General features: G+C 52.9%; 3 protein-coding genes and 1 pseudogene across 3 annotated transcripts; 3 read left to right on the forward strand and 1 right to left on the reverse strand.

Annotated features, from left to right (window-relative positions):
- Window positions 1-3,054: 3,054 nt before the first annotated feature.
- LOC129148536 (keratin-associated protein 10-7-like) lies at window positions 3,055-3,885 on the reverse strand. Its single transcript, XM_054713606.1, has one exon. The coding sequence runs from the start codon at window positions 3,883-3,885 to the stop codon at window positions 3,055-3,057; it is 831 nt and encodes a 276-aa protein (XP_054569581.1).
- A 4,551-nt stretch (window positions 3,886-8,436) lies between these two features.
- On the forward strand, window positions 8,437-9,243 carry LOC103289875 (keratin-associated protein 10-3-like). The gene is made up of 2 exons (XM_054713613.1): window positions 8,437-8,603; window positions 8,739-9,243. Exons 1-2 carry the CDS (start codon window positions 8,437-8,439, stop codon window positions 9,241-9,243), a joined length of 672 nt encoding a protein of 223 aa, XP_054569588.1.
- A 3,336-nt stretch (window positions 9,244-12,579) lies between these two features.
- On the forward strand, window positions 12,580-13,325 carry LOC103289874 (keratin-associated protein 10-8-like; annotated as a pseudogene).
- Window positions 13,326-18,428: 5,103 nt separating this feature from the next.
- Window positions 18,429-19,268, forward strand: LOC129147093 (keratin-associated protein 10-3-like). The gene is made up of 2 exons (XM_054713605.1): window positions 18,429-18,622; window positions 18,773-19,268. The coding sequence occupies exons 1-2, from the start codon at window positions 18,429-18,431 to the stop codon at window positions 19,266-19,268; spliced, it is 690 nt and encodes a 229-aa protein (XP_054569580.1).
- The last annotated feature ends 2,254 nt before the right edge of the window (window positions 19,269-21,522 follow it).

Below are 21,522 nucleotides of genomic sequence, written 5' to 3' on the forward strand. Positions count from 1 at the left end.
TTTTACCTAATAACAATAAATAGTGAAAAATAAAAAATATTACCATTAATTAAAACATTAAAAATTAAATAGGAGCCCTAGCCTGTTTGTCTCAGTGGATAGAGCAGCTGGGGTAGCGGGCTTGATCTCCAGTGGGAGGCTTGCAGGAGGCAGCCGATCAGTGATTCTCTCTCATCATTGATGTTTCCATCTCTCTCCCCCTCTCTAGATATAGATTAGCCAACCAATTTGGAAAAAGAAAAACAGAATTGGAGGACTTACATTGCTTGATTTCAGCACTTAATTTAAAGCTACATTGATTAAGACAGTGTGTTATTAGCATAATAATAAACATATTTATTATTGGTGTAATAATAAACATAGAAAAACAAAGTAGATGAGAAAGTGCAGAAATAGATCTTCCATATACACGGTTAATAGGTTTTTTGGAAAGGGTAACTCAGCGGAGAAAGAATAATCTTAACAAATGATGCTGGAACAACTCACAGTGTATTAAAAAATTAACTTGAAAAAATTTAACTTGAAATGGATCATAGAACTAAGCATGAAAGTTAAAACTGTAAAATATTTAGAAGTAAGCATAGGACAAAATCTGTGTGACCTTAGGTTTGGGCAAAGATTTCTTAGCTAGAATCATTGAAGAAAACATGATCAATTTAATTCAATCAAAATTAAAGATGTCATAAAGCACTGTTAAGAAGATGAAAAGGCTAGTCACAGATAGATTTTTAATTTATGGATATGACACATGCCTGGTATCCAGACTATATAAATAACACTCACAATTTAGTAATAAGGACAAACAATCTGATTTTGTACAAATGGGCAGAGGTTTGGAGCAGGCCCTACACCGAGGAAGACATACAAATGGCAAACAAGCACATGAGATAATCGCCATCATTAGTCATCAGGGAAATAAAAATATCACTACCCACACTGCACCCACCATGCGACCACCAATGCCGCCCCGAGGCATTTCCCCAAGAGAAATGCAAACACGCTGAGTGCAGGTGTTCACAGCAGCTTCATTCAGAATCACCATAACCTGGAGACAACCCAAATATACTTCAACAGGTGAATGGGTAAACTGTGGTATATCCATTCAATGAAGCTCGACTCAGCCATTAAAAAGGAATTAACTGCGGTTATATACGACAACAGAGACAAGTAAGCGGAGCCAGACACTGAGGGCTCACACTGCACGATTCCTTCCCTGTGGCCTGTCTTTAGTGAGACAGTGGCTCAGGGCTGGCTGGGCTCTGGGTGGAGAGTGGTGGATTGGGAAGGAATGCAAGGAACCTTTGGCCTGAAGCAAATGTTCTACATCTCTCTCTTTTTTGTTTTTGTTAATCCTCATCTGAGGATATTTCCCCATTGATTTTTAGAGAGTGGAAAGAAGAGAGAGAGAAAGAGAGAGAGAAACATCAATGTGAGAGAGACACAGTTGGTTGCCTTCACACCTGTGGGCATAGAACCCTTGACCAGAATCGAACTCTGGTACATGCCCTTGACCAGAGTTGAACTTGGGACCCTTCAGTCCCCAGGCCAACGCTCTTTCCACTGAACCAAAGTGGCCAGGGCTCTAAATCTTGACATAGGCGGAGGCAACAGGATAGCGACCTTTTGAAAAACTCATCAAACTGTACAATTAAATTGAGTGCATTTGATTACATGTAAATTGTATCTCAACAAAGCCGGTTTTAAGCAGAAGTGGGTGAAAAACTGGTCAGCAGGAGAAGAGGGAGGTTTGGGTGTGCAATGTGCAGCAGGCAGGGCATGGTGTGGGGTGGGAGGTGGCCGGCGTTTCAGGGGAGGAGGCAGAGACCGCAGGGACATCAGGGGCTCCCTCCGAGGGGTCTGGCCATGTCACTGGCTGCAGGAAGAGTGAGGGGCTCACAAGCAGAGAGGCAGCACTCTGTCCACGTGCTAGGCCCAAGCGGGGCTGAACACTGTCGGATCCTTTCCGGGCTGGGGACAGTGGTCCATTTCCTGCAGCAGTTCTGGCCACTGTCCCTAGGGGGTGATCTTGCTGGGGTATTTGCACATTGTCAACATGTGCCCTTGGGTGGTGTCAATGTCATCCTGATGTCAGAGTAGGCTGTTGCCCATGGCCCTTTGGTACGTTGAGACCTGACAGGAGAGCTCAGGTCCCAGGGGAGCCCTGCATCGTGGCTCGGTGTCCCTCCCAGACGAAGCCGGGAGCTGCCAGAGGAGGCCCTCGGGGCACACACAGACATGGGACGCTGTAGGTCCTGCCACCCGCTCCTTCATATTTTGTTTCCACATCCAGTTGTTTACTCCTGTGACCTCCCTCCCTCCATCAGTCTGTGCTAACAGAGCAGACCTGCAGGTAGATGACCAGGTGGCCCAGCCCACAGAGGTGTGCCGCCTGGAGCCCCAGGCCAGCTCCCTGATAAGCAACTCTGAAGGGTGGGTTTGCCCAGGTGGACAGTGGGTGGAAATGGTCCAAAGGATTTGAGAACCCCTAGATGTGTCTGCAGGTGACCAGCCTCGGGTAAGCCTGGGGCAGGGGTCCCCCGGACACTGGCATTCATCGGTGAGGGCAAGAGTCCCACCCAGTCACCTCGCCCAGAGCAGTTAGGACACTGCCCTTTGGGATCTCTCTCTCATTTCTAGAAATACGTGAGGCGGGAGGAGACCAATGTCTGGTGAAAACCCTGTGTTCTCACTCCCCCCTCCCCCATGAAATCAGATGACAGAAGCGATCAGGTGATGAAGTGAGTTTATTGGTTTGACCAAGGAGGTGCTGACAGGCTGAGAGGAGAGATCAAGTGAATCGACAGAGAAACTTGAACGGAAGGACAGGTGACCCAGGGCAGGTGGAGACAGCTCCTGGGAGGCAAGAGCCCAGGAAGCAGTGAGGCTGAGGGCTCCTGGGAGCAGAGGTCAGCTCAGAACAGTGGAGTCTGGGGGACCCCATCCTGAGTAGGGACAGCCATCTAACACAGGTCAGGCCCAGACTGAGGGGTGGCTGGGAGGACCACAGTCACAGGGTGAGACCTGAGCCCGGCTGGCCCTGGGGGACATGCCTGCTCAGCAGCAGGACGTCTGGGCAGAGGTGGGGACACAGCAGGCCGGGCGGGAGCACACGGGGCGGCAGAGCAGGGACATGCAGGAGGACGGGCGGCAGCAGCTGGGCTGGCAGGAGGAGGCAGGGCCACAGCAGGAGGAGGCGGACACGCAGCAGGCAGGCCTGCACACGGGGCGGCAGATGAGGGACACGCAGGAGGAGGGTCTGCAGCAGGACGAGGTGCAGGGGGTGGGCTGGCAGCAGGAGGAGGTTGCGCAGGTGCCGGCCTCAGAGCAAATGGGCATGCAGCACACGGGCTTGCAGCAGACAGGTGTGCAACAGGCTGGCTTGCAACAGGCTGGCTTGCAGCAGACAGGTGTGCAGCACACGGGCTTGCAGCAGACAGGTGTGCAGCACGCGGGCTTGCAGCAGACAGGTGTGCAGCACATGGGCTTGCAGCAGACAGGTGTGCAGCACACGGGCTTGCAGCAGACAGGTGTGCAGCACGCGGGCTTGCAGCAGACAGACACACAGCAGGCCTGCTGGCAGGGGCAGGAGGTGCAACAAGAGGGCTGGCAGCAGCTGGGGGTGCAGCAGGTGGGGACACAGCAGCTGGGGGTGCAGCAGGAAGGCTGGCAGCAGCTGGGGACACAGCAGGTGGGGGCACAGCAGCTGGGGGTGCAGCAGGAGGGTTGGCAGCAGCTGGGGGCACAGCAGGAGGGCTCACAGCAGCTCTCTGGACAGTCGTCCACCTGCCAGGAGGAGTCCGTGCAAGAGTCACTGGACCCGGGCAGGCAGACGCGGCTGTCATAGCTCAGGTCGCCGGAGCAGACGGAGAGGGTGGATGCAGCCATGGTGGGGCGGTGGGGCTGGAGTGAACTGGGAGGAGGTGTGAGTGTGAGTGTGAATGTGTGTGGTGCCCAGGGCTGTTGGCTTTTATACCCTCCTGGCTCTGTGTCCCATTTCCGCTTCCCAGAGGCACAGCATGTTTGTTTGCCTGGGATGTTGTCCAGCTTGTAAATCTCCTAGATCTAAGATCGTTTAGCTCAGGAGCCTGCCCCGTCGTGTCCCCAGGGGAATAGGAGTGGGTGACAGGTCCCAGTCTGGGTCCTCAGACAGGGGAGGGTGGGGTCTTGGCTCAGGCCACCTTGGATGGGCTGGGGCATCGTCCGGTCAGCTGCCAGGGCAGCCTCAGTGCCTGGCTCACTCTGTAGGCAGCCACCTAGGAAGTTTCCCTGTGGTTCAAACACCCCATCCCGTGGGGACGCAGGACTGTTAGCAACTTGTGTGGGAGGAACGGAGAGGCCGGGGTGTTGGGTGACTTCCAGGGCCACATGGGTGCGGCAGGACCCGGACCTCTTGGCCGGAGTTCAGGGGGATTTCTTATCACTAAAGCGCCTCTCTCTGAGGCCAGCTGTCCACATGTCCACGTTCTACCTGTCCGTGAGCTTGGGAGACCACAGGACTGTATTGTAGGGAAAATCGTGTGGCTCCCTTCCCCACAGGAAAGTGACAGCTTCCTGGGCCTGGTTCCTATGCGTGACCCACAGGGAGCACCTTGGCTGAACCCTGGTCTCCCTCTTGGGTGGCCTGCTCTGTGGGGGAAGCCCGGCTTCTCCTCCAAGACAGCCCCCCACAGCCTTTGCCCAGCCCTCTGCCGGTCGGATATCCCGCCTGCCTACTCCAGACAACCCACAGGGTCGCTAAGAAGCACAGGCCACAGAGCACAAAAAAGATGCAAAATGTGGCCAAGAGAATGTCTCCCTCACCTTGTCTGTCAGCACCCACATCCCCGCTCGGGAAGCAGAGACTTCCACTCCTTTATCTTCTCTGTGCCTTGTCTCCCCATCTGTGTGTCTGTGTGTGCTACACACACACACACACACACACACACACACACACACTCTTACACATAGTCCATTCTCATTATTCGTAGTAGTTATGGTCTATGAAGTTGCCGTAAACACTGAATTAGCAAATGCTGAACCATGGCGCTGGGGGAAGTGCAGGGTTGGGACCCTGTGAGCCTCTGGGCACAGTATTTTCATCAGCCCATCAATACGTAGCCTTGTTTGATGTGTGCTTCTGGTTAAAGACTTCTTATTTAATTAATGTATACTTAATATACATCTTACGCAAAATTGGATTATAGTAGCCACCTGCACTCTCACTCTCGTGTGAACATGTATTTTCTCTGTGAAGCACAGCGCAGCCTTCTTGCACTTAGGACACCAGACGGCACTTCAGCTCCATGCTGTGGGCCATTTCAACCAGCGAAGTCACAAGCATAAAGCCCCCACATGTGGAAAATCACAGCCCCAAAGAGACCCTGGAAGGACACGTTTACAGACCGAGAGCTGACACAAGAGGCCGTGTTGTCTGTGCAGCCTCAGCCGGGAACTCAAATTTTTGGTCACCCTGCACAAGCCCACAAATGACCACACAGGCACCACAAGTGTTGATTTGGGGGTTACAAATGAATCGTAGTGAGCAGGTGAATTCACAAATAAGGAATCCCTGACTAATGAGGATTGACCGCATATCTCTATCATCTATCTATCTGGGTATAGATAAAGTCTGTGTATAAAAATTTAAAATACAAATTGTCTCATAGTTTACCCACTATGTGTTTGTTTGTTTTTTTTAAAAAAAACACCTTAATAATGTAGAGCTCCTTCCCTGTGAATACATGAAGACTTCTCTTCCTTGTTGATAGCTGCCTAGAATTCCTCATTGGTCTGGGTGCTTCTTTCCTTTTGCTGGTAACGAATTACCACAAGCTTCCTGGCCTAAAACAATGCACGTGTCATCTCAGTCTCTGGGCTCATGCTGTACTGGGTTTCTTGTGGGTTCGCATCATGGGGTCTCATCTGGAGGCTCGAATGGGGAAGGAGTTGCTTCCCAGCTCACGTTCTCATCAGAATTCAGTTCTTTGCAGGTGGTCTGGCTGAGGGCCTCTGTTTCCTGGTGGCTGTAACTGGGATTGCTCTCATTTCTTGCCACAGGCCCTGTCCATGGGCAGTTCACATGGGACAGCTGGCTCCCACAGCCAGCACAGGACAGAGTCTCCTCCCAAGACCAGCATTACAGTCTTACACAATGTTACCACACACATCCCATCACCTATATGCCTGAAGCATGTCACAGGGGGTAGGGGCCACAAATGCATGATACCACTGTTTTATTCCAAACTTAAAATAGCCATTTCCACTCAGATTATTTTTGTCTCCTTTTCCTTCAATTATTGAGATAGGTGTATTAATGTCCCCAATTATGACTTTATCATTATCTATATCTACTTTTAGTTCTGTCAATTTTTTATTTCTATGTTTTAGGCTATGTTACTAGGTACATACACATTTGGAATTGTTATAGCTTCCTGGTGGGTTGACCTTTTTAGCTCTATAAAATGTCTTTATCTCAAATAATGCTTCTTGCCTTAAAATCTATTTTTCCTGATATTAATAAGCCACACCAGCTTTCCAAAGTTGGTGTTTGCATGATGTATTCTTATCCATGTTTTTACTTTTAATCTTTTGTAAACAACACACATACCTATTTATATCTACTCCCCGATTACATGTTTTCTATTTGCCCCAAAATGTTCTTTTTAATTATTTTCTGACTATTTTGAGTTAATTGAGCATTTTTATAATTCCTCTCCCCTTTTTTAATCCTCACCAAGGGTAAGCTTTTGTTGATTTTAGAGAGAGAGGAAAGGAGAGAGAAAGAGAAACATCGATGTAAGAGAGAAATACTGATCCATTGCCTCCTGCATATGCCCCGCTGGGGATCAGCTCAGCAATGCAGTTAAGTGCCCTGACCAGGAATCTAACCCACAACCTTCTGGTATACAGGCCCACGCTTCAACCAGCTGAGCCACCCAGCCAGGACCATTTCCCTTTTCTACTCCTGATTAGTTACCCACGGTATTCACTGCCCTTTCAGTGGTGACCCAGAGATTGTAGTGTACATTCTCAGCTATTCAAGTACACATGGGTACTCTTACCACTTTCAAAGCAATGCTGAGACCTCAGAACACTTTAACTGTTTACCCTTCTCACCCTGACTGTTAACACTGCTGTGCATTTTATTTTTCTACTAGAGGCCCGGTGCACGAAATTTGTGCACTGGGGGGGGGGGGGGGCGGGGGGGGGCGGCGTCCCTTAGCCTGGCCTGCACCATCTTGCAGTCTGGGATCCCTTGGGGGATGTCTGACTGCTGACTTAGGCCCGATGCCCTCAGGGATCGGGCCTAAGCCAGCAGTCGGACATCCCTCTTGCAGTCTGGGATCCCTCGCTCCTTACCACCCACCTGCTCACTTCTCCTTACTGCTCTGCTGGCTGCTCCTTAGCGCTTCCATGGAGGCGGGAAAGGCTCCTGCCACTGCCACTGCACTCGCCAGCCATGAGCATGGCTTCCGGCTGAGTGGCGCTCCCCCTGTGGGAGCGCACTGACCACCAGGGGGCAGCTTCTGCATTGATTGTCTGCCCCCCTGGTGGTCAGTGTGCATCATAGCAACCCGTCGTTCCGCCATTTGGTTGATTTGCATATTAGGATTTATTATATAGAATTAACAATCAAGAAAATAAACAGGAACACAAGCAGTCCTCGTTCTCCATACAGAGGCCTTGCCGTGGTGGCGGTGCTTTCTGCACGGAGGCGCACAGGGACCTCTGGCCCACATACACAGCTCCCGGTATCGGGTACATGCAGATGGCGTGGGAAGGCTGTGGACGGGCATGGGGTCTGTGCCTCACTGAGTGGTCGGGCGGGTGACAGGGCTGTGCACCGCCCACCCAGGCACATGGAGGTGCCACTGCCAGACCATCCAACTTTACCTGCTTGCCGCCTGGCCCAGGGGAGTCCCTGAACTGGAGGGCGTGCTGGGAGCCACAGTGAGAAATGCTCCAGCCTCCTGCCCTCTCTGGCCCAGGCCTCTCCAGCCAGGCGCTTGGGAATCCGTGGCACCCAAACGATCAGAATCCCCAAGTGTGCACAGGACTCCCCAGGTGTCCAGAAGGGGCCGTTGGACTAGGAGAGATGGTTCTCTCGCGAGGCCAACTCAGACCCCGGGACATGCTATTTGCAGACACACACCCCTTCTACCTCAATGTTACAAACTAAAGGCAGCTTAGGGTGCATCAACAGCGCGCACAACACCCTAGGAGCTTTATCAGCGAGCAACAACTCACAGAACGAAAACACAAACCCGGCACTAATGAGAGTTCTCTGTGTCCCAAACACAAACAAGGAAGAAGCCGTGCGAGCATCCTGCGGGGAAGCACAGCCAGAGAGGGTATAAAAGCCAACATCCCAGGAACCTTACACACTCACACTCACACTCACACTCACACTCACACTCACACCCTCCTCCTAGCTCACCTCAGCCCCACTGTCCCACCATGGCCGCATCCACCCTGTCCGTCTGCTCCAGCAACCTGAGCTATGGCAACCGCGCCTGCCTGCCCGGTTCCGGTGACTCTTGCAACGACTCCTCCTGGCAGGTGGACGACTGTCCAGAGAGCTGCTGTGAGCCCTCCTGCTGCGCCCCTACCTGCTGTGTCCCCAGCTGCTGCCAGCCCTCCTGCTGCACCCCCAGCTGCTGCCAGCCTTCCTGCTGCACCCCCAGCTGCTGTGTCCCCACCTGCTGTGTCCCCAGCTGCTGCCAGCCCACCTGCTGCACCCCCAGCTGCTGTGCCCTGGTCCCCACCCAGACCCTCATCTGCACCCCAGTGAGCTGCATGTCCAGCCCCTGCTGCCAATCAGCCTGCACCAGCTCCTGCACCAGCTCCTGCACCAGCTCCTGCACGCCCTCATGCTGCCAGCAGTCTAGCTGCCAGCCCTCCTGCTGCACCTCGTCCCCCTGCCAGCAGGCCTGCTGTGTGCCCGTCTGCTGCACACCCGTCTGCTGTAAGCCCATCTGCTGTAAACCCCTGTGCTGTGTGCCCGTCTGCTCTGGGGCCTCCTCGTGCTGCCAGCCCACCCCCTGCACCTCATCCTGCTGCAGACCCTCCTCCTGCGTGTCCCTCATCTGCCGCCCCGTGTGCAGGCCTGCCTGCTGCGTGCCCGCCTCCTCCTGCTGTGGCCCCGCCTCCTCCTGCCAGCCCAGCTGCTGCCGCCCGTCCTCCTGCATGTCCCTGCTCTGCCGCCCCGTGTGCTCCCGCCCAGCCTGCTGTGTCCCCACCTCGGCCCAGAAGTCCTGCTGCTGAGTGATCATCTTAAGGGCACCCAAACACTCAAGAGCTCACTGCCATCTGCACCCCAGGATTCTTTACTAAGAGCCAAGACAGCTGCCAAGTTCCTTCACGGGTCCCCGCACTGGGCATCTGTGGTCCCCGGGCCACTGCTGTGCATTCCTCCCTCTGGAAACAGTTCACACATTTCTCCACTGACTTCCCCCAAAGCAACGTGCCCTGCCACCCAGCCCGGGCTGGCAGTGACCCCAGCGAGGCCAGCTGGACTCTCCAGGCCTTGGAGCCTTGAGAGGAGTGAAGGGAGAGAAGCTCACCACCTCAACCGTGTGGCTTAGCACCCCACTGCACCCCATGCTGGCTTCTTCACTTCCTCCCCACCCCACCCCCATTCTGTGTACTGTCTGTCCCCTCCAATAAATTCCTTGCCTGATGCATTGAACAGGATTCATTTCTGTTGTTTACAACAAAGACCCCTACCTGACATCCCCCAGATAGGGTGGGTCCCAAGTCATTCCCTGGGCCACCATGTTCCTGCCCCTCAGTGGTGACCTGGGAGCCCCCGTCACTCTGACCACATCTATGTCCAGGAGATGGACATACTTTCTGGACACAAAAGCTGAATAATCTGACAGCGGTGCCTGCCCTGGGGGAGGGGCTACTCTTCAGGGGTGACTCAGGCTGTCCTCAGAGTCCCACTAAGAAGGACCTGCTCAGGAAGGGGTTCGTATAGCAGGTCCCCAGCACATGTGACTAGGGTGCCTGAGTGGGCCTAAACCGCCTGTGCTGACACCTGCTCTCCCTCTGGGAGCCTGGAATTTGGGGAAGTGCCGGGCAGAGAGGCCATGTGACCAGCCCCCGATAAAAACCCTGGGCCCTGATCTCTGACAAGGTCCCCCATAGACATCTCACAGGTGCTGTCACGCTCCTTGTGGGCAGTTCAGTGCATCCTGCGTGATCCACCAGGACAGGCCCTACAGCTGATGTCCCCATCTCCTCCCCAGGAGCCTTTTCCTGCGCTGACTTAGCTCTGTGTACCAAGTCCTAAGAGTTCTAGAGAGTCGTCGAAACCGAGGGGCTGAGTACCCCAACACCCATCAGAATGAAAAAAAAATGTTCAAGTCTGATAATAACAAACAGGCCTAGAGTGTAGACAGGTAGATTTTACATGTAAATCGCACTTAAGTAACATTGACTTGTTAAAAGAGTATGACCAGGAGGATGGAAAGCACAGCCCCACACGGGGACGGGTCGGGAGATTCGCAATGCACGGACCCCCAGGGGTGCGCTGAGGCCGACTTTCCCAGCTTCTAAGAGCTGACCAGACACCTCTCTTCCCAGCTCAGTGTTCAGTAACACCACATTGGGAGCTATTGTGAGAATAGTTACACCATGGAAATTGGCAAACACCACAAATCGGGGTTTTTTTGGTGTTTTTGTTTCACAGGCAGCCAGTTGTTAAACATTTACCAGCAGACCCTGCACATAGACAACAAATAACTCATATTCAGAATATATAATAATTTTCTACAAATCAAAAGTGCAATAACCCTATTTAACTAAAACAAGCAAATGGCTTCAACAAGCACCTGTAAGAAGAGATATTCAAATGTTCAGTGAGAGCTTTACTCATCAAGGAACGCAAATTAATGCAACAAGACCATTCCTTCACACACTTTCCAAAATGAGTAAGATTTTAAAAGATCGACAATACCCCATTTTATACAGGATATACAGTCATTGGAATTCATAAAATTGACTAATGGGAAGGTCCACTTCTTTAGAAATGTGTTGGGCAGTATATATTAAACTAAACTCATGCCTGTCGCATGACCCAATAATTCTATTTGTGTCTGTACCCTGAAATTACTAAATATACTCATCAAAACCAAACTGTACAAGAATTTTCATAACAGCATTATTAATATTAGCCAAAATCTGGAAATAATGGAAATTTCCATCATTGACAAAGAGAATGGATAAATAACATAAAGCAGCATTTGAAATGTGATGGTTTACCTCACAGGAAAAAAAAAAAAAAAAAGAACTACTGATTCATGTAGCAACATGTGTTTATCATAGGCATTTTTTTTATTTTTATTTTTTTAGCAAAATGGGCCATAAGCAAAAAAGCAGACAGAATAGGCAGAACTAACCAAGGAGGAGAGAAGGCGGAACAGTGACTTCTCCTTAGGGGAGGTGGGTTAACTGAGAAACAGCACAGGAACATTTAAACTTCTGGAAATGTTGCACATCTTCAACAAACAGCCTAAGGGAAGCTTTTTTAATCCAGGAGACTACTCATCTAAGTTATCCATCAGCTGCAAAGGCGGGACAAAGGCATTGTTAACTATGCTGTGCTCCAACGTTTCTCTCCAATGCACCCATTTTCAGAAAGCGTCTGCAGGGTGTGCTCCACCAAAACAAGGGCAAAAAGCCAGGAAGGAAAACACACCCCACTCAGGAAGTCAGAGCTCTGTGAGTGGGGAGAGAGGAGGGAGCATCCAGAGACACCCGTGAGCGGAGAAGCCCAGGGGGCGCCTCTGCCCCGGTGGGAGGGACAGCCCACAGCCACAGAGGCCCAGGAGGGGCTTTCTGAATGAAGCTGACTGATCACCTGATACGTGTGAACCTCTTGAGCGGAGCTGGGGGACGATTTGATGACAGGTACACAGGAGAACAAGCAAACATACACAAGAAGCCATCGTTAACCCTAAGAAAGGAAAAACAAGCAAACACAAAACACGTGCAGGTAAGGATGTTAGCCCTGGTTCCACTAGACAGACCTGGCTGTGAACAATACTCAGTGAAAATAATATGGGTCTGAGCACAGATTTAACCAGTATTCGGGTCTGACTGCCTTCTGGGGCTGGGGAGAGAGGGATTTTCACGGGGCTGGTGGCAAACAAGAGAACATGCTTTCCTCCTCCACAGAAATCAGCTCGTATCTAAAACGGAAAACTCAAGAAATAACAGAATATGCACAGTATTCGGTGATTTTGAGATAAAAGGGGAGCTAAGAACAGGGTCTGGGACGGACACTGGGAGAGAAGCACACAGAGAAGAGCCATGGACACCCCACTGGGGTTTGGGGGTGGCACAGGCCAGGAGGCACTCCTCTTGGCCAAGGCCCCCTTGCCCCGTGGAGGAGGGTGTGGGACACATGTGCAGCATCTGCTGGTGCAAAGCACCCTGGGACTGGAACTCATGCTAAAGGTACACACAGGGGCTAGGCCTCACAGTCACACCCACCTCCTGAGCCGTCCTTTAGGATCTCTGCATCTCAGCACTTGCTTTCAGGACACAAACACTCCTCCAGTGACAGCCATCACCAGCCACACTCAGAAGTCTGGCATGGCAGATCCCTGCTGCTCCAGAACCTGTGTTATCGCCACACCTGCCCTGTCCGTCTGCTCCAGTGACCTGAGCTGTGACAGCCACGTCTGCACCCCCAGCACTTGCCTTAGCTCCTCCGGGCAGGTGGACAATTGCCAAGAGAGCTGTTGTGAGCCCCCTGCTGCACCCCCAGCTGCTGCCAGCTCACCAGCCACACCCCAGCCCCCTGCCTGACCCTTGTCTGTGCCCCAGTGAGCTACATGTCTAGCCCCTGCTGCCAGGGGGCCTGTGGGCCCAGTGCCTGCCAATCAACCTTGCACCAGCTCCTGCAGACCCTCATGCTGCCAGCAGTCTAGCTACCAGCCCTCCTGCTGCACCTCCTCCCCCTGCCAGCAGGCCTGCTGTGTGCCCGTCAGCTGCACACCCGTCTGTTGCGTACCTGTCTGCTGCACACCTGTCTGCAGCAAGCCTGTGTGTATGTACCTATCTGCTTTGGGGCCACCCTCTGCCCAGTTCCTTCATGCTGCCAGTCCATTTACTGCTGCTCACCCTGCTGCAGACCCTCCTCCTGCGTGTCCCTCATCTGCCGCCCCGTGTGCAGGCCTGCCTGCTGCGTGCCCGCCTCCTCCTGCTGTGGCCCTGCCTCCTCCTGCCAGCCCAGCTGCTGCCGCCCATCCTCCTGCATGTCCCTGCTCTGCCGCCCCGTGTGCTCCCGCCCAGCCTGCTGTGTCCCCACCTCGGCCCAGATGTCCTGCTACATGTGATAGGGTGTTGGCTCCAGGGAGTCTCCCTACTCTCCTGCACCTAGAAGCCCCTGGAAGCCCCTGACCTCCAGCTTCCGTGGCTCACCCTAGCTGGGTGTAGCTCAGCCCCACTTCCTCTAGCCCAGCCCAGGGGAGGGGGGTGGGGGTAGAAGCTCACGAAGCTCCTCTCCTGGCCACGGCCCTGGGTGCCCTGGCTGCGCCACACCACGCTTCCTGGCTCAAGGCCATCGCCCTCCTTTGGTCAGGGATGGGCCCTGCCTGACCCTGGTCCTGTGCAAAGCAGTGTCACTCAACCTCTGAGCACCAATAAAAACTCTGCTCCCCTCACTGGCCCTGCATGGTGACTGCACACATCTGGGGGTGGGCGGGACAGTGGTGAGGCCTGCGCCCTCGGCTGTCGTGATATCACCAGCTTAGGGAAATCTGAGGGGCTCTTGCACGTGACACCTGGAAGCTCATGTCCCCTTCATGCCGCCATTCGACTGCTTGACCACCATCACAGGTCCTGCGGGGTCCTGGCTTTGTTCTGGGCCCTATCCTGTGGACACCGCCTGGCCTAGCACCCAGACTGGCCTCTTGGGATGGCTGGGCACCCTAAATTCACACACAGTCATAGACACTGGGACACACACCCTGTGCCCCCGCACCGAGCCAGCTACTGAGACACGGAGGGCAGAGACCACACGCAGCCTTCAGAGCTCCACCTGCTGGGCTGGGTTGAGGGAGAGCAGGTGGGAAAGGGAAGATCCCGGGCGGGCGGCAATGGTGTGGAAAGCCCAGAACGCGTGGGAGCGAGTCCAAACCATGAAGTGGGAGGCAGATGTGAACACGTGTGTCCAGATGTGGCCAGATGCAGGTTCACACACGATTGAGCAAATCTGAGAACAGACTCCCAGAACTAGGACTGCAGAGCAAAGCGTGCAGACACTGGTGATGTGAAGATCACCACACTGGCCACAAGGGGTTCTGGGTCTGAACAATAATAGCACAGATTGTCCTGGCTGGTGGCTCCGTTGGGTGAGCATCGCTCCCTACACCAGAAGGTTGTGGGTTCAATTCCCCATCAGGGCACATACCTAGGTGCAGATTTGATCACCAGTTGGGGCACATACAGGAGGCAACCGATTGATGTTTCTCTCTCTCTCTTTCTCTTTCTCTCTCCCTCTCCTTTCCTTTCTCTCTCTAAAAATCAATAAACGTGTCCTCAGGTGAGGATTAAAAATATATTTTTTAAATAGCATAGATTTGCAACATGGAGGCTCACATTCCTCTACCTTTGCCAGTTTGATAAGAAAAATATTTTAAAATAGGGAAATTTGAGGGGCTCTTGCACATGACACCTGGAAGCTCATGTCCCCTTCATGCCGCCATTCAGCTGCTAGACCACCATCACAGGTCCTGTGGGGTCCTGGCTTTGTTCCGGGCCCTATCCTGTGGGTACCGCCTGGCCTAGCACCCAGACTGGCCTCTTGGGATAGTGGGGCACCCTGAATTCACACACAATCATGATTTATTTGCCGAGGTATACATCCTCCCAAAGTGTGGACACACCATTATCAATTCATGTACCGTACCAGATGGACAGGCATTTAAAGGCTCTCTAGTCTTGATTATTTCAAACACCACTGCGAGGGTCCTCACATATGCCCATGCGCACTAGTGCACGTTTTCATGGCGCTTACATTCCTTGATGTGGCATTTCTAGGACGGAATGTTTGCCAATTTTAAATTCTGGGAGATACTGACAAATGCCCTTCTAAAGACTTTTCAAAATTGTGCCCACTAAAATGTCAGAAAACATAGAAAATAGGGAACTCTAAGCTCCCCTCCCCAAAACACTGCAAGGGGGTGTGGCGTTGGCAAAGCTGACAGAATGAGCTGTATCTAAACTCTGGAAAATGGTCAAAGGTTTAAAACAGACAAGGAAATGCTTTGTCAAGAGAAAAAGCAGGAGCAGCCACATGGAGCTACTTTGCAGCGTGTTAGCCGTCCCTTGCGCCACCCCATCCCCGCTCAGCAACAGTCTGACTCCAGCAGCCCGTGCTGCTCCCGGTGAGTCCTGGGGCTGGAGGGAGCACGGCAGACCTTGTCTTAAAGGAAGCGTGGTTGTTTGTTTTAACCTGCCTGGTGGCTTGTTGAAGGACTCACACAGGGCTTGCCTTTATTTCTCCCAACTCAGAACTTCCTCAAGGCATAGAGGCATGTGCACGGGCAGTGTTTGTCAAATAAACAAGTTAAGGCACCCGAGGGAAGAATATCAGCTGTGGCAAACAGAAGACACCCTGGTAAGCCCAGAATGACCAGCTGGGGGATGGGATGCTTTCAAGAATAAGGTTTTCAAAGCTTCCACCAATTCCTGGGAGTCTAGAAGCTCTGTATGTACATATGAGGGGGTGCGTGCTCAGAAAAGACCTGAGAAGGCCTTAAATACTCACCCCTGACTGCACTTCAAGCTCTGAGAAAGCAGGAAGTGAAGGTGAAGGCAGAATTGCCCAGCTGAGGGTTGAAGGCACGCTCCAACAGAGCCCAGCTAAAAAGACTGGGGGGAAATAAAATTGGGGGGATCCAGGTGTTTAAGGAACTATCTGTCAAATTACTATTTGACTACTAACAGAGACCACACATGACAAAGAGTACAGTCACTGCAAAATAGTTTAAAAGAGTTGCTAAACAAATAAACAAAAAGCCACAACAATCAGCAACAACAAACTATATGGAGGGAAGAGAATATGATGTCAATTATCTACACTAATAAAAGAGAAAGATGCAAATTGACCATACCTTTGTGATGCCCACCAGCCAATCAGGAGTGAGTATACAAATTAACCCAACAAAGATGGTGGGTTAATTTGCATACACAGGTGCCAAGTGGCCGCGGGCAGGGCGGGACACTTGTGTCATTGCCATGGTGACGACACAGGCATTCCGCATCGCCCCAGCAGCTCCAGGCCTCTGGGCAATGTGGGAAGGCAGAAAGGTGGCTCCAGGTCAGAGCAAAGGCAGAAAGGTGGCTCCGGATCAGAGCAAAGGTGGTGCCAGCTGCCAGGGGAAGGAAGGCCCATTCTTGCATGAATCTTCATGCATTGGGCCTCTAGTCTATATATATATATAAAAGCCTAAGTGACCAGCCAACCAACCAGTAGCTATGATGCACACTGACCACCAGGGGGCAGACACTTAACGCAGGAGCGGAAACCACAGGCATGGAAACATGGAACAGACTGATGAATTTCAGAGGGAAGGGGGAAGGGAAGAGGGCGGGAAGAGATTATACAAAGATTTTATATGCATACTAGAGACCTGGTGCACAGATTTGTGCATTGGTGGGATCCCTTGGCCTGGCCTTTGGGGATCGGGTCAAAACCGGCTCTCCAACATCTTCCAAGGGGTCCTGGATTGCAAGAGGGTGCAGGCCAGGCTGAGGGACCCCACCGGTGTCCCTCAACAAATCCATGCACCAGGCCTCTAGTCACATTATAATATTCAAAATGTTTTCAAAAAAATTACAAGGCATGTAAAGTTCAGGAATTGAACTTACTAGACAAAGCCTTTACGTCAACTTTATTAATATACTCTAAGAGTTAATGAAGCCGAAACCGGTTTGGCTCAGGGGATAGAGCGTCGGCCTGCAGACTCAAGGGTCCCAGGTTCGATTCCGGTCAAGGGCATGTACCTTGGTTGTGGGCACATCCCCAGTAGGGGGTGTGCAAGAGGCAGCTGATCGATGTTTCTCTCTCATCGATGTTTCTAACTCTCTATCCCTCTCTATTCCTCTCTGTAAAAAATCAATAAAATATATTTAAAAAAAAAAGAGTTAATGAAAACCATGGACAAAGAGTTAAGAGAAACCAAGAGAATTATGTCTCACCAAATATAGTGTATCAATAAAGAGACAGAAATATAAAAAGGAATCAAATGAAAATTCAGAGTTGAAAAGTATAATAACTAAAATGAATACTTCACTAGAGGGTCTGAATAGCACATTTGAACAGGCAGAAGAAAGAATTAGTGAGAGTGAAGATAGGTCAATTGAAATACTGTAGTCTGAGGAGCAGATAGAATAAATGAAATGAAGATAAATGAATAGAGATTAAGGCACCTGTGGGACACCATCAAGCACAACAACATATACGAAATGGAGTCCCAGAAAGATGAGGGAGAGAAAAGAGCAGGAAAAATTTGTAAGAAATAGTAGTCAAGCCCTGACTGGATGGATCAGTTGGTAGGAGCCTTGTCCCATGCACCAAAAGGTGCAGATTCGACTCCCAATCAGGGCACATACTTGGGTTGCAGGTTTGATGCCTTCTCAGGGCATGTATGAGAGGCAATCAATCAATGTTTCTCTCTCATATCAATGTTTCTTTCTCTCCCTTCCTCTCTCTCTAAAAGTCAATAAAACTTGAGTGATGATTTAAAAAATAAATAAGTAATGGTCAAAAACTTCCCAAATTTGATGAAACATAGGACTCTACATCCAAGAAGCTCAATAAACTCGGGCCAGGCCTGCTGGAAGTTGCCTCTCCTTGGAGAGAGGAGGTCCTTCCCTGTCCTCAGCCTCCTCACCCTCGCAGCCCTCAGCCCTCGGCTGACACCATGGAAGTTCACAGACCCACCCAGGAAGGCCTGTCCTCACATCGCCTTTCCCTCAGAACAGGCCAGGCCTGTTCAACTTCTTTTCCAGGCACAGGCCAGGCCTCCAGCCCAGGTGAGGGCACCAAAGGCTGAGCCCACACGGAGTGCGCCCCAGGGCCCAGCTGCCACCAGGTGCCCTCCAGGTGGAAACCGAAGGGTCAGCCAAGGAGAAGCTGTGGCTTCCTTCCAGGTATCCCGGCAGGGGTCAGACTCAGGCCAGGGAAGCCAGCCCCGTCCAGGACAGGCAAACATGTGTGATCTGAGAAGTACATCTCATGACAGAGGACTGACCATAATGAAGGTGCTCACAGTGCAAACACCAACAAGGAAGGCAGGGCGTGAGCCTCCTGCTGGGACAACACAGGCACCCAGGGAGGGTATAAAAGCTGGACAGTTCCAGCACCTCCCACACTCACTACCTTCACCCCCTCTCACACCTCCTCCCAGCTCACCTCAGCCCCACTGCCCACCATGGCCGCATCTGCCCTGTCCGTCTGCTCCAGCAACCTGAGCTATGACAGCCGAGTCTGCCTGCCCGGTTCCAGTGACTCTTGCACCAGCTCCTCCTGGCAGGTGGACGACTGTCCAGAGAGCTGCTGTGAGCCCTCCTGCTGTGCCCCCAGCTGCTGCCAGCCCACCTGCTGCGTCCCCAGCTGCTGCACCCCCACCTGCTGTGTCCCCAGCTGCTGCCAGCCCACCTGCTGCGCCCCCACCTGCTGCACCCCCACCTGCTGTGTCCCCACCTGCTGTGTCCCCACCTGCTGTGTCCCCAGCTGCTGCCAGCCCACCTGCTGCACCCCCAGCTGCTGTGCCCTGGTCCCCACCCAGACCCTCATCTGCACCCCAGTGAGCTGCATGTCCAGCCCCTGCTGCCAATCAGCCTGCACCAGCTCCTGCACCAGCTCCTGCACGCCCTCATGCTGCCAGCAGTCTAGCTGCCAGCCCTCCTGCTGCACCTCGTCCCCCTGCCAGCAGGCCTGCTGTGTGCCCGTCTGCTGCACACCCGTCTGCTGCAAGCCCATCTGCTGTAAACCCCTGTGCTGTGTGCCCATCTGCTCTGGGGCCTCCTCGTGCTGCCAGCCCACCCCCTGCACCTCGTCCTGCTGCAGACCCTCCTCCTGCGTGTCCCTCATCTGCCGCCCCGTGTGCAGGCCTGCCTGCTGTGTGCCCGCCTCCTCCTGCTGTGGCCCCACCTCCTCCTGCCAGCCCAGCTGCTGCCGCCCGTCCTCCTGCATGTCCCTGCTCTGCCGCCCCGTGTGCTCCCGCCCGGCCTGCTGTGTCCCCACCTCGGCCCAGAAGTCCTGCTGCTGAGCAGCTCCATCTTCTGCCTCTTGAGCTGCTCTTCTTGCTCCTGAGCAGTTTTCCTCTCCCCAGAGCCCTGGAGCCCCTCTGCTGGGGCCAGGCCCTTCCCCTCCACCCTCTGTTGGTGCCAGGCCCTCCCCCTCCACCCTCTGCTGGCGCCAGGCCCTCCCCCTCCACCCTCTGCTGGTGCCAGACCCTCCCCCTCCGTCGGTGGACCTGAGTCACAGTCATTGCCTAATGCAGATTTGAACGTGCCCGTATCCCTTTTTGAGAAGAGATGACCCACAGTCCCTCAGTGGTGGACTTGGGGCCCCAGGAGCCTCCTCTGCAGGACCGGTGCCGTGCTTTCCATGTGACAAAAGCCAGTCGTTAAATCAATAAAACGTTTGTGCCGGGAAATACGTGTTTGCTTTCTCCTCCCCTGCGCCCCCTGGGCCACTCCAAATCTGGGCTCTGGGTGCTCCGTCTGGCAGGAGCCGGACAATAAAGACGTGCTCGCCAATCCAAGTTCAGAGGAGCTGGACGACAAGATCTGAAAGGGTCGTCTCCCTTCCCGACCCAGCGGCCCACCCTCCCCGCAGTGGCCAGCCCTCCAAGGCTGAGCCCAGGAGGCAGGTGTGGGTGCTGGAGGCATGGACCCTGAGGGACGTGGGCTCGTGCCCATGTCTGTACCCCTGCCTGTCCAGGTGAAGGGGGAGTTGGGAGCAGCAGACACCCTGTTGGTCAAGAGCTGTGTGACAGTGTGCCCTACAGGGGGACCACCACGGCCTGGGTCAGACATGGCCAGAATCTGTGCTGGAGGCTCTATGGTGGGAGGACTAAGGGTGATGCTGCCCGAGAGTCCCCACAGTCCGGGTGAACCCTGGGGTCCAGGACAGGGTGGACGCACAGGCCAGGGGAGAGCCTGGAGCAGGACAGCCCTGAACAGGGGCCCCGCTGCTAAGCACCTAAGAAGGGAACGGGTCACCTGGAGTGGGGCCTCCTCCATGGCAGGTGGGCATGGGACAGATGCTCAGCAGGAGGAGCCCAGAGAGGAAGAAGGGGCTCCAAGTCCCCACAGCAGGACGAAGGGAAGCCAGCGGCACCCTGCTCCGGACACCGCCCGCTCCTCCCCTGGGCCTCTCCCGCCTCTCCCGTCACACTGCAGCCACCGGCATCGTGGAGGAAGAGTGGACACAGGAGACTGTGCAACAAAGGTTGGGTCTATCCTGTGGCCAGAGCAAGTGCCCACGAGCATAGTGGCTGCAACAACGCAAATGTGTTGTCTCACAGCTCTGGGGGCCAGGGCCTACCATGGGTCTCTCTGGGCTGAATTCAAGGTGTGGACAGGACTGGACCCTTCTGGAGGCTCCGGGGAAGAATCTGTCCCTTGTCCCCCTCAGCTCCTAGAGGTCCCCGCCACATTCCATATTTGCATGCTCTAAGCGTCTAGGCAGCCTAGCATCTTGCTCTAATCTTCCCGGGGCCCCCTGTTTTGTAGCCCAGTCCCCTGCCCCCTCATAAGTCCCTGTAATGACATTGGGGCCCCTGGGCGACCTAGGATCATCTCCCATCGCAAAGCCCTTCATTGGCTCCCATCTTCAAGCCGCTTTGCCTGTAAGCATCATAGTCACAGGTTCTGGGATTAGGACGAGGACATCTCTGGGGACCACGGAAGTTGCCCATCAAGCCCTCTCCTCTGACTGGGAGAAGGAGCCATATTTTTCTTTTTATTTAATTTTTTAAAATATATTTTTATTGATTTCAGAAGACAAACAACCCAATCAAAAAATGGGCAAAGGACCTAAGTAGATACTTTTCGAAACAAGACATAAGAAAGGTCAAGAGACATATGAAAACATGCTTAAAGTCACTAATCATCCGAGAGATGCAAATCAAAACGACAATGTGGTACCATCTCACACCTGTCAGAATGGCTATTATCAACAAATCAACTAACGACAAGTGCTGGTGAGGATACGGAGAAAAAGGAACCCTTGTGCACTGCTGGTGGGAATGGAGACTGGTGCAGCCACTGTGGAGAACAGCATGGAGTTTCCTCAAAAAACTAAAAATGGAACTCCCATTTGACCCAGTGATTCCAGTTCTAGGAATATATCCCAAGAAACTAGAAACACCAATCAGAAAGGACATATGCACCCCTATGTTCATAGCAGCACAATTTACCATAGCTAAGATTCGGAAACAGCCTAAGTGCCCATCAGCAGATGAGTGGATTAAAAAACGTTGGCAAATCTACACAATGCAATACTATGCTGCTGTA

This window comes from Eptesicus fuscus, chromosome 3, assembly GCF_027574615.1.
Source record: "Eptesicus fuscus isolate TK198812 chromosome 3, DD_ASM_mEF_20220401, whole genome shotgun sequence".
In the NCBI taxonomy this organism is placed as follows: Eukaryota; Metazoa; Chordata; class Mammalia; order Chiroptera; family Vespertilionidae; genus Eptesicus; species Eptesicus fuscus.